Below are 12,225 nucleotides of genomic sequence, written 5' to 3'. Positions count from 1 at the left end.
ATGCCAAGAAAATACACTTCTAAAAAAGCTAACAAGGCTGCCAGAGCTACCACAACTACCACCACTACTACTGTCAATGATAATGGCAGCAACATTGATTCTGCTGAGCAAACGTAATAATATGCTGTTTCTTTTTCTGCAATAATATATTTTTACTTATCATAACCATTATGATCACTTATCAAGGAATGCTGGCGAGATTTTTGCTTTGATGCGAAAAAGATCTCAGGGGATCGATAATTCTGATGCAGATTTATCATCAAAAAGACCTTGCTTGAACACAGTTCAGGCTTCATCAGGTGATGGCCATACCATTGACGAGGTTTACAAAAAAATCTCAGAAGTCAATACGTTTTTGCGTAGTGGCAAAACAACTATTACTTCTGAAGATATAGAAGCAGAAGCAAGCAAGGCTGTTGAACAAGCTCTCTCACCTGAACGCTATCCAGTCTTGGATGTAAGTAGTCAAGCTAGTTTTGTAGTTAAATGAATTACTCATTGTTGAATTCTTTTAGCAATTATTGCGATCGTACATACAAGAAGAACAGTTGTATGAGAAATATGATAAAACGCAAAGTGCATATTTTGAGGCAAACAGGCGTATTATCAAGTCTGTTGTAGATTACCTTCGTAATCAGGCTGAGGGCAAACTCAATACACCAGGCAAAATCAGAAGAAAGATTTTGCGTTATATTTCAAGCCAAAAGTTGAAAAGAAAGAAGACTGACGATCAAACTGCAGAAACGAACCGAGTTGGATGTCTTTCCCAAAGACGTGTTCAGGTAATAAGTGCATATTCCTTATCACAAAGATAATAATAATAAAAGATAAAAATGTACAGACACGAAACAAAATAGCTTTAGCCTTAGAAACAAATAGGGAATACTTTGTCAAAACGTATGGAGAGGGTCTTGATGACTTTCTTCATGCTGACTACATGTCTGACCTGGAGACTGATTGCGAAGTTGCAGACAACTCATCTTCTGCTGATCGAGTCTTTGGGCGATTTCGTCCAAGTTGGAGAAGTGAAAAGGTACAATTTTTTAGTAATAATTAATGTTACTTATATGAATACATAGGGTGACAATTTCGTAGAAGAACTTGATGCTATTTATCAGAATATTCCAAAAGGTAGCCAGACATGCTCTTTTGACAGAAAGATCTTGGGAAGAAGAGAAAAGAAGCTTACCGATGCAAAGATGAAAAAACTGCCTTCTTGGGCAAAGAATTAAGACTAATAAAAAAGCCCTTTTGCAATAAAAAAATTATTTGAAAGAATAAAATACTGGATTTATAGTGATCTTTATTATTATATGCTAATATTCAATTTTTTTAGGTAAAGGTATTACTAGACGTTTAAAGTCACTTGTTATTGTAGGCCTATATTTTGCTACAGCAACTGGTGAGTACAATCGGTGGACAGGAATGATGTTCTCATAAGTTAGCAAACTGGATGGTTCTTGCCACAATTCAATTTTTTCATTTTTCAGTGGTTGGACGTTTCCTGACGAGTAACTCGCATACCATTCAACAAAGGCAAAAGTATGAATGACATCAATGTTACCAAAGTTCAATGTGTGTTGAAATAGATATAAAATGCGGCCAGGAAATGCGGAAATGTCTTCACTTTTCTTTTCGACGAAAAGGGCTTGAAAGTAAGAACCAGAAAAATACTGTTGGCCAAGAAGGGATATCTGCTTGACTTTTATAATACGATTATTAACAAAAATCTGGCCAGCGCGGCAATCTGAGTAGTGACCAAAAATATTGTGACTGTTGTACGCGTCCTTATAATATTGATATAAACACTCGTAATGCTCTTTGCACATGACAATTTTCGGCTCGACCTTGAATGACAGCACATCTGATGGCAAAGGTTCACATCCCATAACTGATTTTCGAGGATTCATAGAGTATTCGATAAATGTGGACAATATAAACAAGCTGCTCATTGAAGAAGGTTGCTCTAAAATAACTTGACTGCGAGTGATGCTATGTAGAAAATTAACTGTGCTTGCAGGGAATTTCTCTTCAAAAGATCGGATGTAGTTGCCAACGTACGCCTTTTCCAAGAAACGCTTCATCATAGTTACTTCGAATTCACCCTTTTGATTTGTGTCGAGATTCTTAAGCAACCCATTATATCTTTCAAAGCTGAACAACCAGAAAGCATAAATCGGGCCGAAATCGTTAATACACTTGCCCAGATGGAGATGTAAATGCATGTTTGGAGTGACAGGGAATTCTTTATACAGCTTTTCAAACCCTTTACAGAACGATTGGAGATGGGCGTGGGCACTGGATATGTCGTCAGGAGTAACAGAGGGTTTTGTGAGTAAACGGCAAGCATTCACAAAAAACATCCAGTTGGAAAGATGCTTCACTGGAAGAATGCGCTTCAGAATAAAAAGAGAGTAAATAAGGCACCACAATTTCCACTCGTCAGCTTTCATGAAAGAAAATCCGTCAGCTATCTTTTTGTTGATACGTGCATAGTCAGGTGGAACAACAACACCATTTGCCAGATCTTGCATGGCCAACAGAGTTTGGTTGTCAAAGTACTCTAGCTCTTTCCAAATCTGCACCATGCACTTGGCAGTTCCAAGAAAGAGATTGTGCATAGGGTCTATGATTGTACACCGAACAGGATCAAAGTATGTAAGCAAATGAAGTTGAGACCATCGAGTGCCATTGCTTCTTTCAAGTCGGGTATGCTCAGCTGCATTTTTGGCTTCCTTCCACTTATTGGCATAATCCAGATTTCCGGCCTTTGTACGTTTGATCCATGTGGAATATTCAAATCCAGAGAAGTCTATCTGGGTGGTCTCAGGCATCATGGTAAACTGACGTTGGCACTTGTGGCATGCACATATGCTTGCATGTCCTGTGAATCCAGATGTCTTTCTTGCAGCAGGAATATCACACGCAACACACATTAATGCGGCACGGACAGTTATATTTTCATTGCTATTATCGGACATCTTCACACCATTGTACAGTTCAAGCAATTCGTCAACAAGCGGCTTCAAGTAATTGTTCATACTATCGGTGCTCGCTTCTTTTGGTCCTGGCATCATACCAACAAGAATAATGTTTTCTGACTTTAGACGTTCACTTTGAGAGAGATTGTTAATTGACAGATAAATGGCACCACTGGAATGAGTTCGTCCATCAAAAGGTTGGAACCAATCGATGTTTAGAGTCAACATTAGAGATCGGGCGTCATCAACAAATCGTTTGCCATTATTGTCTTTGATTTCGTTCCACATTGCGCCGTCGTATATGTCCATTTTTGTTTCTGCAAGTGTTTGACGATTTCTCCAAAGGTTGATTCGGTATTCGAAATTCGGTGTTAAGAAATGTTGTTGTAAAGCGTGTTTGAGAGAACTGTACGGATACACCATCACTGGAGAAGAACGATTGCCACTTGTAGATTTAAAGAGGGCGTTGTTGCAGGTATTTGAATGAGTGAATAATTTGAATGTGCAATTTTTTGTGCTTGTGTTTGGAGGATAAATTGTATGACATTTTGAGCATGTCACATACACCGTAATTCCGCCTGTTGCTGTGTTGAAACCTGTGATGTGTTTCAAGCTGTCAATTGTCAAGGGAAGAGCACCAGTAAGATCAAAAAGAGAGAGAAGGATATTGCAAAATTCGATGAGGATCGATCCATCATTATCCACCAGAAACACCAAATGAAAGATAACAATGAAGATAGCCATAAAACGGATATAGACAGACATATTGTTCAAAGGATACTGATGAGCTACAAATACAAACATTTCGGTTAGATATCAAATCAAGGGTTATAATGAAAGAGTTTTAGGGTTTGTAAAAATGCATACCTTGCATTTTCATCGAGCTCAATGCAGGATCCTCAAAGGCCTCGTCTTTCTCGAAACCAAAGCTTGTTCCGCCCTCCTCAATATCATCGCCATCAATAACAAATGACTGCGGGCCTGCGTCTTCTGAAAAAAAAATCGCATCCTCTTGGAGTAAAGATACGTGAATTGGCTGAGTATATTCATTGTCGATTAATGGATTGAGAGTAATAGCATAATCTATAATAATAAAAAACTATTAGACGTCAACTTTTTTTTTCCGCTTTGTTTTTTTTTCTCTTACCTTCTTCATTGACATTAAAATCAACATCAACATCAGAATTATAGTCTATTTCCATACGATCAACATTTTCATTTCGCATATCTATTTAATTGAATAATTTATATTAAATTCACAAGAATAACATTTTTTTAATTATATTATTTACCCATTGCACTGGCTGCCAAAACTGGTGCACCATATTGTTTGTAATGTCGTTTTGCATTTTGCTTTCTTTGACACTTTCCAGATGGATTAGACACTGTGCACCGAGTGCACATGCAGATAATATAATCGTTTCTTGTTCGATTGTTAGACATAGTGATGTTATAAATTAATAAAAAGATATGGTTTTTGAGATTTTTTAATCATGGTCTTTATATAGTGAAAAATAAATTATAAATAGATAGAATACTGCTCCATGTCATGCTTCCACTTTGCCAAGTTTTTCTTCAAGACATATACTGCGCATTTTATCACAACACCATTCATACATTGCTTAGTCAATTTCCAAGATGTATTCTGCGCGCATTATTAAAATAACATCTTTTCTTTCCATAGTATTTTTTATGCAAACCCTATATTTGGATTTATTACGACTTGTATATTACACCCAAAATTCTGTGAAAGGAATTCTCACCTCTCACAGCATGTGATTTTTTTTAAATAAAATAGCCCTTTATATGAAAGAGAGAAACCATGCGAAAATATTGCCGCAGTAAAAATGAAATAACAATCTCTGCTTTTTCTTCGTGATATATTTTCACTTTGAATACATTGAGTAAATATTTGCTCTTCCATTTATACTTACATCATATAAAAAATACTGTTAATACATAAATTATTCATTTTAAAGAAGAAAAAAAACTTTAAGAATATCTATATCTTATTCAATATTATATTAATTTTCATATTAATATTTTTTAGTGTAATTTACAATTATATTAAAGAAGTGTAAAACATAAGAAAATAAAAGCAATGTTGTAATTTCATAGCCAGAGAAAGTGATGGTGGTGTAATTTTACAGCCAAAAAAGAGCGATCTGAAATTACAACATACAAACAACAATAAAAATTAAAATTAAAAAAAATTGAATATTTTAGTATGACATTTGGAGGGATTTTAGAAACCAATATCTGCGGACTTTTGCAGTGACAGTTAACTCTTCAGATTTTATGGCCATCTAAATAATATCTTGCTGTGTCCGAATTCTTGTCAGCCAATCAGGATGACGATTATACAGAATTCTCTTTTGAGAACGACGACCGAAGTGATTTCCTTTTGCTCACAAAAGAATTAGAAAGCACATAGCTTAACAAAAGTAGAATAGAAACCGAAACAGGCATTTATAATGGCTGAGTAGGTTTAGAAAAGATATAAAAGAGGACTGTTGTAAATGAGTATTGACTACTGCTGTAATTGAGAATAAGTCTGAAGGAAATAATATAAGGCCTCAGCTATTCCAATCAAAGGTGTCTACCGATTACTTTATTATTTAACACACAGGTTTAGCATGCATGATAGTGATTATATTTCATATGATGATATCACCATAATATGGGATACATCAGTGAATTATTATAAGCATAATTATAACTCATAAACACATTTACTTTCGATGTTAATACTTCATTGGGACTACACACATTTATATAATTAATCATACATTAATTATCCCAAGATCACGTTGCTCTGATTAAGGCTCAGATAGGATCGATTACCTGACCCCAGTCATATAATTTTCCCAATCCAAAACAATATAAATAGCAGTAGTAGTTCAGTGTAGGAACCTGGTCAAACTTTGATACAAAATCTTTCTCAATAAACAAAACCTACACAAGTTCTCACGAATCTTCGTTCCTAATTTCAAATCTTCAATTCTTCCTCTTAAAAACTTCTTCAACTTCAACCACCACAACATTTTTTTTCGTGAACTACCATGAACCCCTCTGCTGAGAACTATCCCGCCGCCATCATCCCTGCTCATGATGAGGATGCCATGTCCGTCATGACTGAGGAGGACCTCATCGCCAGTCTGAGTGACAACATCTCCTTTGCCAGCTCCACCCCTGGACAATTTGTTGCTCCCTCTCCCCTTCGTCCCTTGGTAGCGAATGCTGCTACAACAGTCTTGTCTTTGTCAGAGAAACTTAGACTAGAACTTCAACAGCATGTAGAGGCTGTCAGCGCTGCTCACGCTATGAACGATGAGCAAGCAGCTGAATTAGCCCTTAATAAGGTCAGACGCGTCAAAGAAATGATAGATATAGAAATAGCATGCAGTCAGTACCTTTCGCCTTCTGTGAAAGTTGTAGAGAAGAGCAGTCGCACTGGAGGGTTGACTCTTAATAGAAGAGATCTTCCTAAGTTCCAGTTGGCAGACGATGTGATTAGATCCTTCCCGAATGAAGAGGTCTTTCACTCAGTAGACCACTTCCTTCGCACCTTCCAAAAGGTTATTGAGTCGTCCCTTCAGGACATTGAACTAGTTTGGAAGAGATTTTTGCCGCTCTGCTTGCCTCATAGTGACGATGGATGGGTAGAGATGGATTTGAAGAAGTGTGTAGATTGGAACGCGGCCAAGATCTGCTTTACAGCAAGACATGGATCGCGCTTGGTGACATCCCGTTCGGTAAAAGAGGTATTTACCATGGTAATGCTTCCTTCTGAGTCGATTGGAGATTACTCCAAGAAGTTCCTTCAGGCTGTGTATGATGCCGGCCTCCCCAAAAACGATGCTCGTGTTGCCGACCGCTTCCTCGCTTCCTTGACTAGGCAAGTACAGACACTCTTGCGGCTCACCATGACCAGATTGGACTTCAATGGCGAGACCAAAAGAGATTGGACTGTGGAGCAGTTGACGCAGATTGGCAGAGACATCCTTGGCGACGACAATCGCATGTATGCCGAAGCTACCCAGCTCATTCCTGGTGCCAACATGCACACTGAGAAGAGAATGGAGAAGAAGAGAATGGAGGCGTACCCTCGCAAGAAGGTGCACTCCAGCAACAACCAGCAGCACCGAATCAGTAAGCCGGAGCGTTCCTTCTTCTGCTCGCACCATGGTAAGAATACTACACATGAGTCGAGCAAATGCTTCACCCTGGCCAACAACAAGGCCAAAGTAGCTGCCCCCACCAAGCGCAACCCCTGCAGGCGGTGTGGAGAAAACTACTTCTGTGGCCACGTCTGTAAGGACAGTGAGCCAGTCCTGATGGTCTCGCAGGTCCCTGCCAAGGAGAAGTCTGAGCAAGTGCTCAAGGCGATCCAAGACAGTGTCGACTTGGAACTCGAAGACATGTCTTTCGACTGTAAGTACCTACTTGACAAAATTGAGAGAAGGGTTAAAGCCAATGATGCATTTAATCTAACCACTCCTATTATTGTAGAGAACCACAAACTACTTGGAATGATTGACACTGGCAGTGCACGCACTTTCATTAGTTTACAATGTTTGAATGAAAATTTAAATATAAATAAAATAAATTCATCAAATGGTTCCTTCACTTTCTTGTCAAAGAATAGTGGTACTAAGCGATTGGGAAAAACTGATCCTTTAAATTTTAAATATGTGAATGGAATTACGTTTAAGCATGCACCCGAGGTGTTAGAGTTTAATACAGAATTTAATTTTGATATTCTTCTTGGAAGAGATATCTTAACAAAAATGAACATCGGATTGATTAATGTTGCATACGATATCGAAGGAGAATATATTCATTCAGATAACGCTAAAGACTATGCCGCTGTGTATGAGAATCTAAATATCGATAAAGAGAAAAAGTTTGAACCGGATAATTCGCCAGCTGGTACGGAAATACAGCGAGCAGAATTTATTCAGTCAATTCAGGCCTCACTGGATGAAAATAAGAAAATCCCAGTCGAGTCCTCTTGTCCTTTATCAGAATCTCTAATTAGATTACCCACAAAAGAAGGCGCCACAGCTTATAGACGTCAATATCCTATTCCCCATGCTCTACGACCAACACTTGATAAACAAGTAAAAGAATGGCTTGAGACAGGCACGATTGTCAAGTCCAAGACCAATACTTCCTTCAACAGTCCTATGTTGCTTGTGCCTAAAAGAAACAAAGCTGGAGAGATTGTGAGTCACCGAGTTTGTCTAGATGTGCGATTATTGAATCAGATCCTACCTCCCACATTCAACTATCCAATTCCTAAAATCCAAACGATATTCCAGAATTTGAGTGGAAAGAAATTTTTCACCACATTGGATTTATCGAATGCCTACCATCGTTTCAAAGTTGCACCTGAAGATGTTCATAAATTAACATTCACTCATTTAGATGGGCAACAATATAGCTTCATTAAAGGCTGCTTTGGCTTGAAGATGCTTACATCACAATTTCAACATGTCATGGCAACTTTGTTTGATAAAATTGACTGTGTGCAGAATTTTGTTGATGATTGTATTGTGGCTAGCGAAACATTTGAGCAGCATGTTAAGGATGTAAAAATAGTGATTGATAGATTGACATCGGCGAAGTTGATTCTAAACTCTGATAAATGTGTCTGGTTTCAACATTCAGTGCGATTGCTTGGTCTTGTCGTCAATGAGACAGGCACCAAGGTTGATAAGCGAAAGTTGACAAACGTTGATAAATGGCCTATTCCTAAAACTGCGAAACAAATTCAGCAATTTATGGGTTTGATTAATTACTTCAGAGACTATATTCCCATGATCTCGAAGGTGGCTGAACCTATTTCACGATTAAGTCATGCCAACAATGTAGCTGAGCTATGGACAGATGAGCAGACAAGAAGCTTTAAAGCATTAAAGGACATACTGCATCAGGATTTAATTCTTCATTACGCAGATATGTCACGTGAAATGTATGTGGCCACAGATGCTTCCCTTTATGGAGTAGCCTGCCTGCTTTTTCAGCGCGACGATCAAGGGCGTGATAAGTATATTAGTTTTGTGTCAACTTCCCTGAGCCCATCCCAACGGCGATGGAGCACCACCAAAAGAGAATTGTATGCAGTCTTTTTGGCGCTTGATAAATTCCGTCCATTTCTATGGGGCCGACAGTTCACCATTTTTACTGATCATAAAGCACTCACTTATCTTCACACACAAAAAATTGCTAATCCCATGATAATTGGCTGGATTGAGACACTTCTTGACTTTGATTTTAAGGTGGTCCATATTCCTGGTTTGTTGAATAAACTACCAGACTTGTTGAGTCGCTTGTATCCTCCAGAGGATAGTTACAAGCTGGTGGAGGATGATGGATTGAGAAAAATCAGAACAAAACACTTGCAATCTAAAGATAAAGTTATTATTCGTAAGAAAAAGTACAGTAAGGACAAAGTGCTAAATGTACTTGCTACACAACTCATCGAAAATGTATCAGAGACTTCCGACTATATGTCGCCTCCTGAAGAAAAGCGAAATGGCTTGTTAAAAGAAGCACATTCGTTTGGTCACTTTGGTAGTCAAGCTATGGTGAATGATCTTCACTCTCAAGGATTACATTGGACTAATATATATGAAGAAGCAAAGGAGATTATTCGTTCTTGCTCTGAATGTCAGAAGCACAACATCAGCAAAAGAGGATATCACCCATTGACCAATGTTGTAGCTTTCCGACCATTTGATCATGTTGCAATTGACTTATGCGGTGAATTCCCAGTATCAGAGGATGGTCACACGTATATGCTAGTGTTAGTTGATGTTTGTTCCAAGTATATCATCTTGAGACCATTACCAAACAAAAACTCGACAACAATAGCTAAGGCATTGATAAAAATATTTGGAGATTATGGTTTTCCCAAAGTAATGCAAAGTGACAATGGGTTGGAATTTAGAAATTCTTTAATGGCAAGCCTATCGAAAGAGCTTGGTATTGATCGAAGATATTCAACGGCATATCATCCACAAGGAAATGGTATTGCTGAAGCCAGTGTGAAAGTTGCAGAGAATACTGTACGGAAAATGATGAGAGCGAACAGCAATGACTGGTGTCACTATTTACCAATTGTTCAGCTATGCATAAACAGACATATTCCTCAAAAGACACTGAGTGCACCCTTTTCACTAATGTATGCTCGCAGAGTTAATGTACCTGATGAGTATGGTGATAAAGCAAAATTCTCTCTTCCCAAAAACACGGTAACAATTGATGAATTGGAGAAGCAGATTGAATATATGGATAAAATAATATTCCCTGCCATAAACGAAAGAGTCTTGCGGATCAACGAAGAGTTAAAAAAGAAATACGATCACAAGAACATCTTAATAGACATCCCCAAAGGAACACACGTAATGGTCAGATTACCACATCGTCCAAATAAATTGGCACCAATCTATGAAGGTCCTTATACAGTGGTTCGAAGAAATAAAGGAGGATCGTATGAACTAAAGGATGAGCAAGGAGAATTGTTGCACCGAAATTACACACCCTCAGAACTCAAGATGGTTACCATCGATGAATCTACAATTGAGAATGAGCTCTATGAAGTTGAAGACATTCGCGATCATCGTGGTGCTGCTGGTGAAAGAGAATATCTGGTAAAATGGGTTGGTTATGGTGAACGGGCAAACACATGGCAAATGGCTAACGATTTTACCAATCCCACAATAATACAAAAGTATTGGAAGAAGGTCAGAGAAATCGAACGTTTAGAGAATGAGAGAGCCACGGAATTAGTGAATAAGAGTGCAGCCTCATTAAAGAAAACAGTTCAAATTCCAAGACATGATGGTAAAATAAAAAGGAATCGCATTGAAGAGTACAATGGAAGTAAGCTTCCTACCGCACTGAGTAGAGAAGAAAGAATGTCCAAAAGAAGAGCAACAAAAAATTTGATAAAATAAACACGTAATCCACGGAGCTGAGTTTACAGTGCAGATCTCTTGAAGTATAAAAAAAAAAAAAATTATGAGCGTAATTGACCCAAATGAAATTGAGCAATTCGACAAATTAATAAATAGTTAAGATGAGATGTTTTGCCGAATCAACAAAAGGTATTGTTGAATCTGGTGGAGGATAATGTTGTAAATGAGTATTGACTACTGCTGTAATTGAGAATAAGTCTGAAGGAAATAATATAAGGCCTCAGCTATTCCAATCAAAGGTGTCTACCGATTACTTTATTATTTAACACACAGGTTTAGCATGCATGATAGTGATTATATTTCATATGATGATATCACCATAATATGGGATACATCAGTGAATTATTATAAGCATAATTATAACTCATAAACACATTTACTTTCGATGTTAATACTTCATTGGGACTACACACATTTATATAATTAATCATACATTAATTATCCCAAGATCACGTTGCTCTGATTAAGGCTCAGATAGGATCGATTACCTGACCCCAGTCATATAATTTTCCCAATCCAAAACAATATAAATAGCAGTAGTAGTTCAGTGTAGGAACCTGGTCAAACTTTGATACAAAATCTTTCTCAATAAACAAAACCTACACAAGTTCTCACGAATCTTCGTTCCTAATTTCAAATCTTCAATTCTTCCTCTTAAAAACGTCTTCAACTTCAACCACCACAACACATTCAATAAAAGTTATCTATCTTTCTATCTTCTTTTTATTCTTTTATCTTCGTTTACGATTCCCAGTGGGTTTGACCAATTTTGGCTGTGTTATAGGATTGGAAGAACAACCCAGATCGAAAACGACAATCTTGCCAAGTCTCGACTGGGCGTATCTTTCTATTATTTTAACTTGTATAAGTTCTGATAATAGATCACCACCAACTAGGACGTTGTGAATAAATAGGAACAGATAGGAATATAGAGAATTGAATGCTTTTTATCGATATAAATCTTGTAGTATTTATACAGATTTCTTAAAAGTGAAACTATCTAATCTAATTATTTTACCCAAGACATATTGGTTTTACATTTATGGAAGGCGATATAATATGTCTTGGTTAACAAAAAGGGGAACCAATCGGTATAACATTGAGGGCATATGTTAAAAGGAATAACTGATTGGATACCTGACTTAGGGATTTCTATCTACAATGTCAACTCTGACAATCTGACACCTTTACAAGAATGTCGTGCTTAATTTTTGTGATACAAATTCTAGTGACTTGTTATTACAAAAGGAGCAGGAATT

General features: G+C 37.5%; 4 protein-coding genes across 4 annotated transcripts; 3 read left to right on the top strand and 1 right to left on the bottom strand.

Annotated features, from left to right (window-relative positions):
- On the top strand, window positions 1–1,232 carry PHYBLDRAFT_163626 (hypothetical protein; the record flags this gene model as incomplete). The annotated part of the gene is made up of 5 exons (XM_018434847.1): window positions 1–113; window positions 187–457; window positions 516–782; window positions 842–1,033; window positions 1,080–1,232. 5 exons carry the CDS (start codon window positions 1–3, stop codon window positions 1,230–1,232), a joined length of 996 nt encoding a protein of 331 aa, XP_018296557.1.
- An 84-nt stretch (window positions 1,233–1,316) lies between these two features.
- Window positions 1,317–4,424, bottom strand: PHYBLDRAFT_163625 (hypothetical protein; the record flags this gene model as incomplete). Its single annotated transcript, XM_018434846.1, has 5 exons — window positions 1,317–2,741; window positions 3,402–3,769; window positions 3,849–4,064; window positions 4,129–4,209; window positions 4,274–4,424. 5 exons carry the CDS (start codon window positions 4,422–4,424, stop codon window positions 1,317–1,319), a joined length of 2,241 nt encoding a protein of 746 aa, XP_018296556.1.
- A 2,563-nt stretch (window positions 4,425–6,987) lies between these two features.
- Window positions 6,988–7,609, top strand: PHYBLDRAFT_157566 (hypothetical protein; the record flags this gene model as incomplete). The annotated part of the gene is made up of 2 exons (XM_018433642.1): window positions 6,988–7,419; window positions 7,494–7,609. A coding segment is annotated over exon 1 (416 nt), but the record flags the coding sequence as incomplete, so codon positions are not given.
- Window positions 7,610–10,036: 2,427 nt separating this feature from the next.
- Window positions 10,037–10,909, top strand: PHYBLDRAFT_157565 (hypothetical protein). The gene is made up of 3 exons (XM_018433641.1): window positions 10,037–10,095; window positions 10,194–10,636; window positions 10,699–10,909. Exons 1-3 carry the CDS (start codon window positions 10,083–10,085, stop codon window positions 10,759–10,761), a joined length of 519 nt encoding a protein of 172 aa, XP_018296554.1. The 5' UTR covers window positions 10,037–10,082; the 3' UTR covers window positions 10,762–10,909.
- The last annotated feature ends 1,316 nt before the right edge of the window (window positions 10,910–12,225 follow it).

The sequence above is a fragment of the Phycomyces blakesleeanus genome, assembly GCF_001638985.1.
Source record: "Phycomyces blakesleeanus NRRL 1555(-) unplaced genomic scaffold PHYBLscaffold_3, whole genome shotgun sequence".
Taxonomy (NCBI): Eukaryota; Fungi; Mucoromycota; class Mucoromycetes; order Mucorales; family Phycomycetaceae; genus Phycomyces; species Phycomyces blakesleeanus.
The sequence above is the reverse complement of the archived record's forward strand: the minus strand, read 5'-3'. Positions and strand labels throughout refer to the sequence as shown.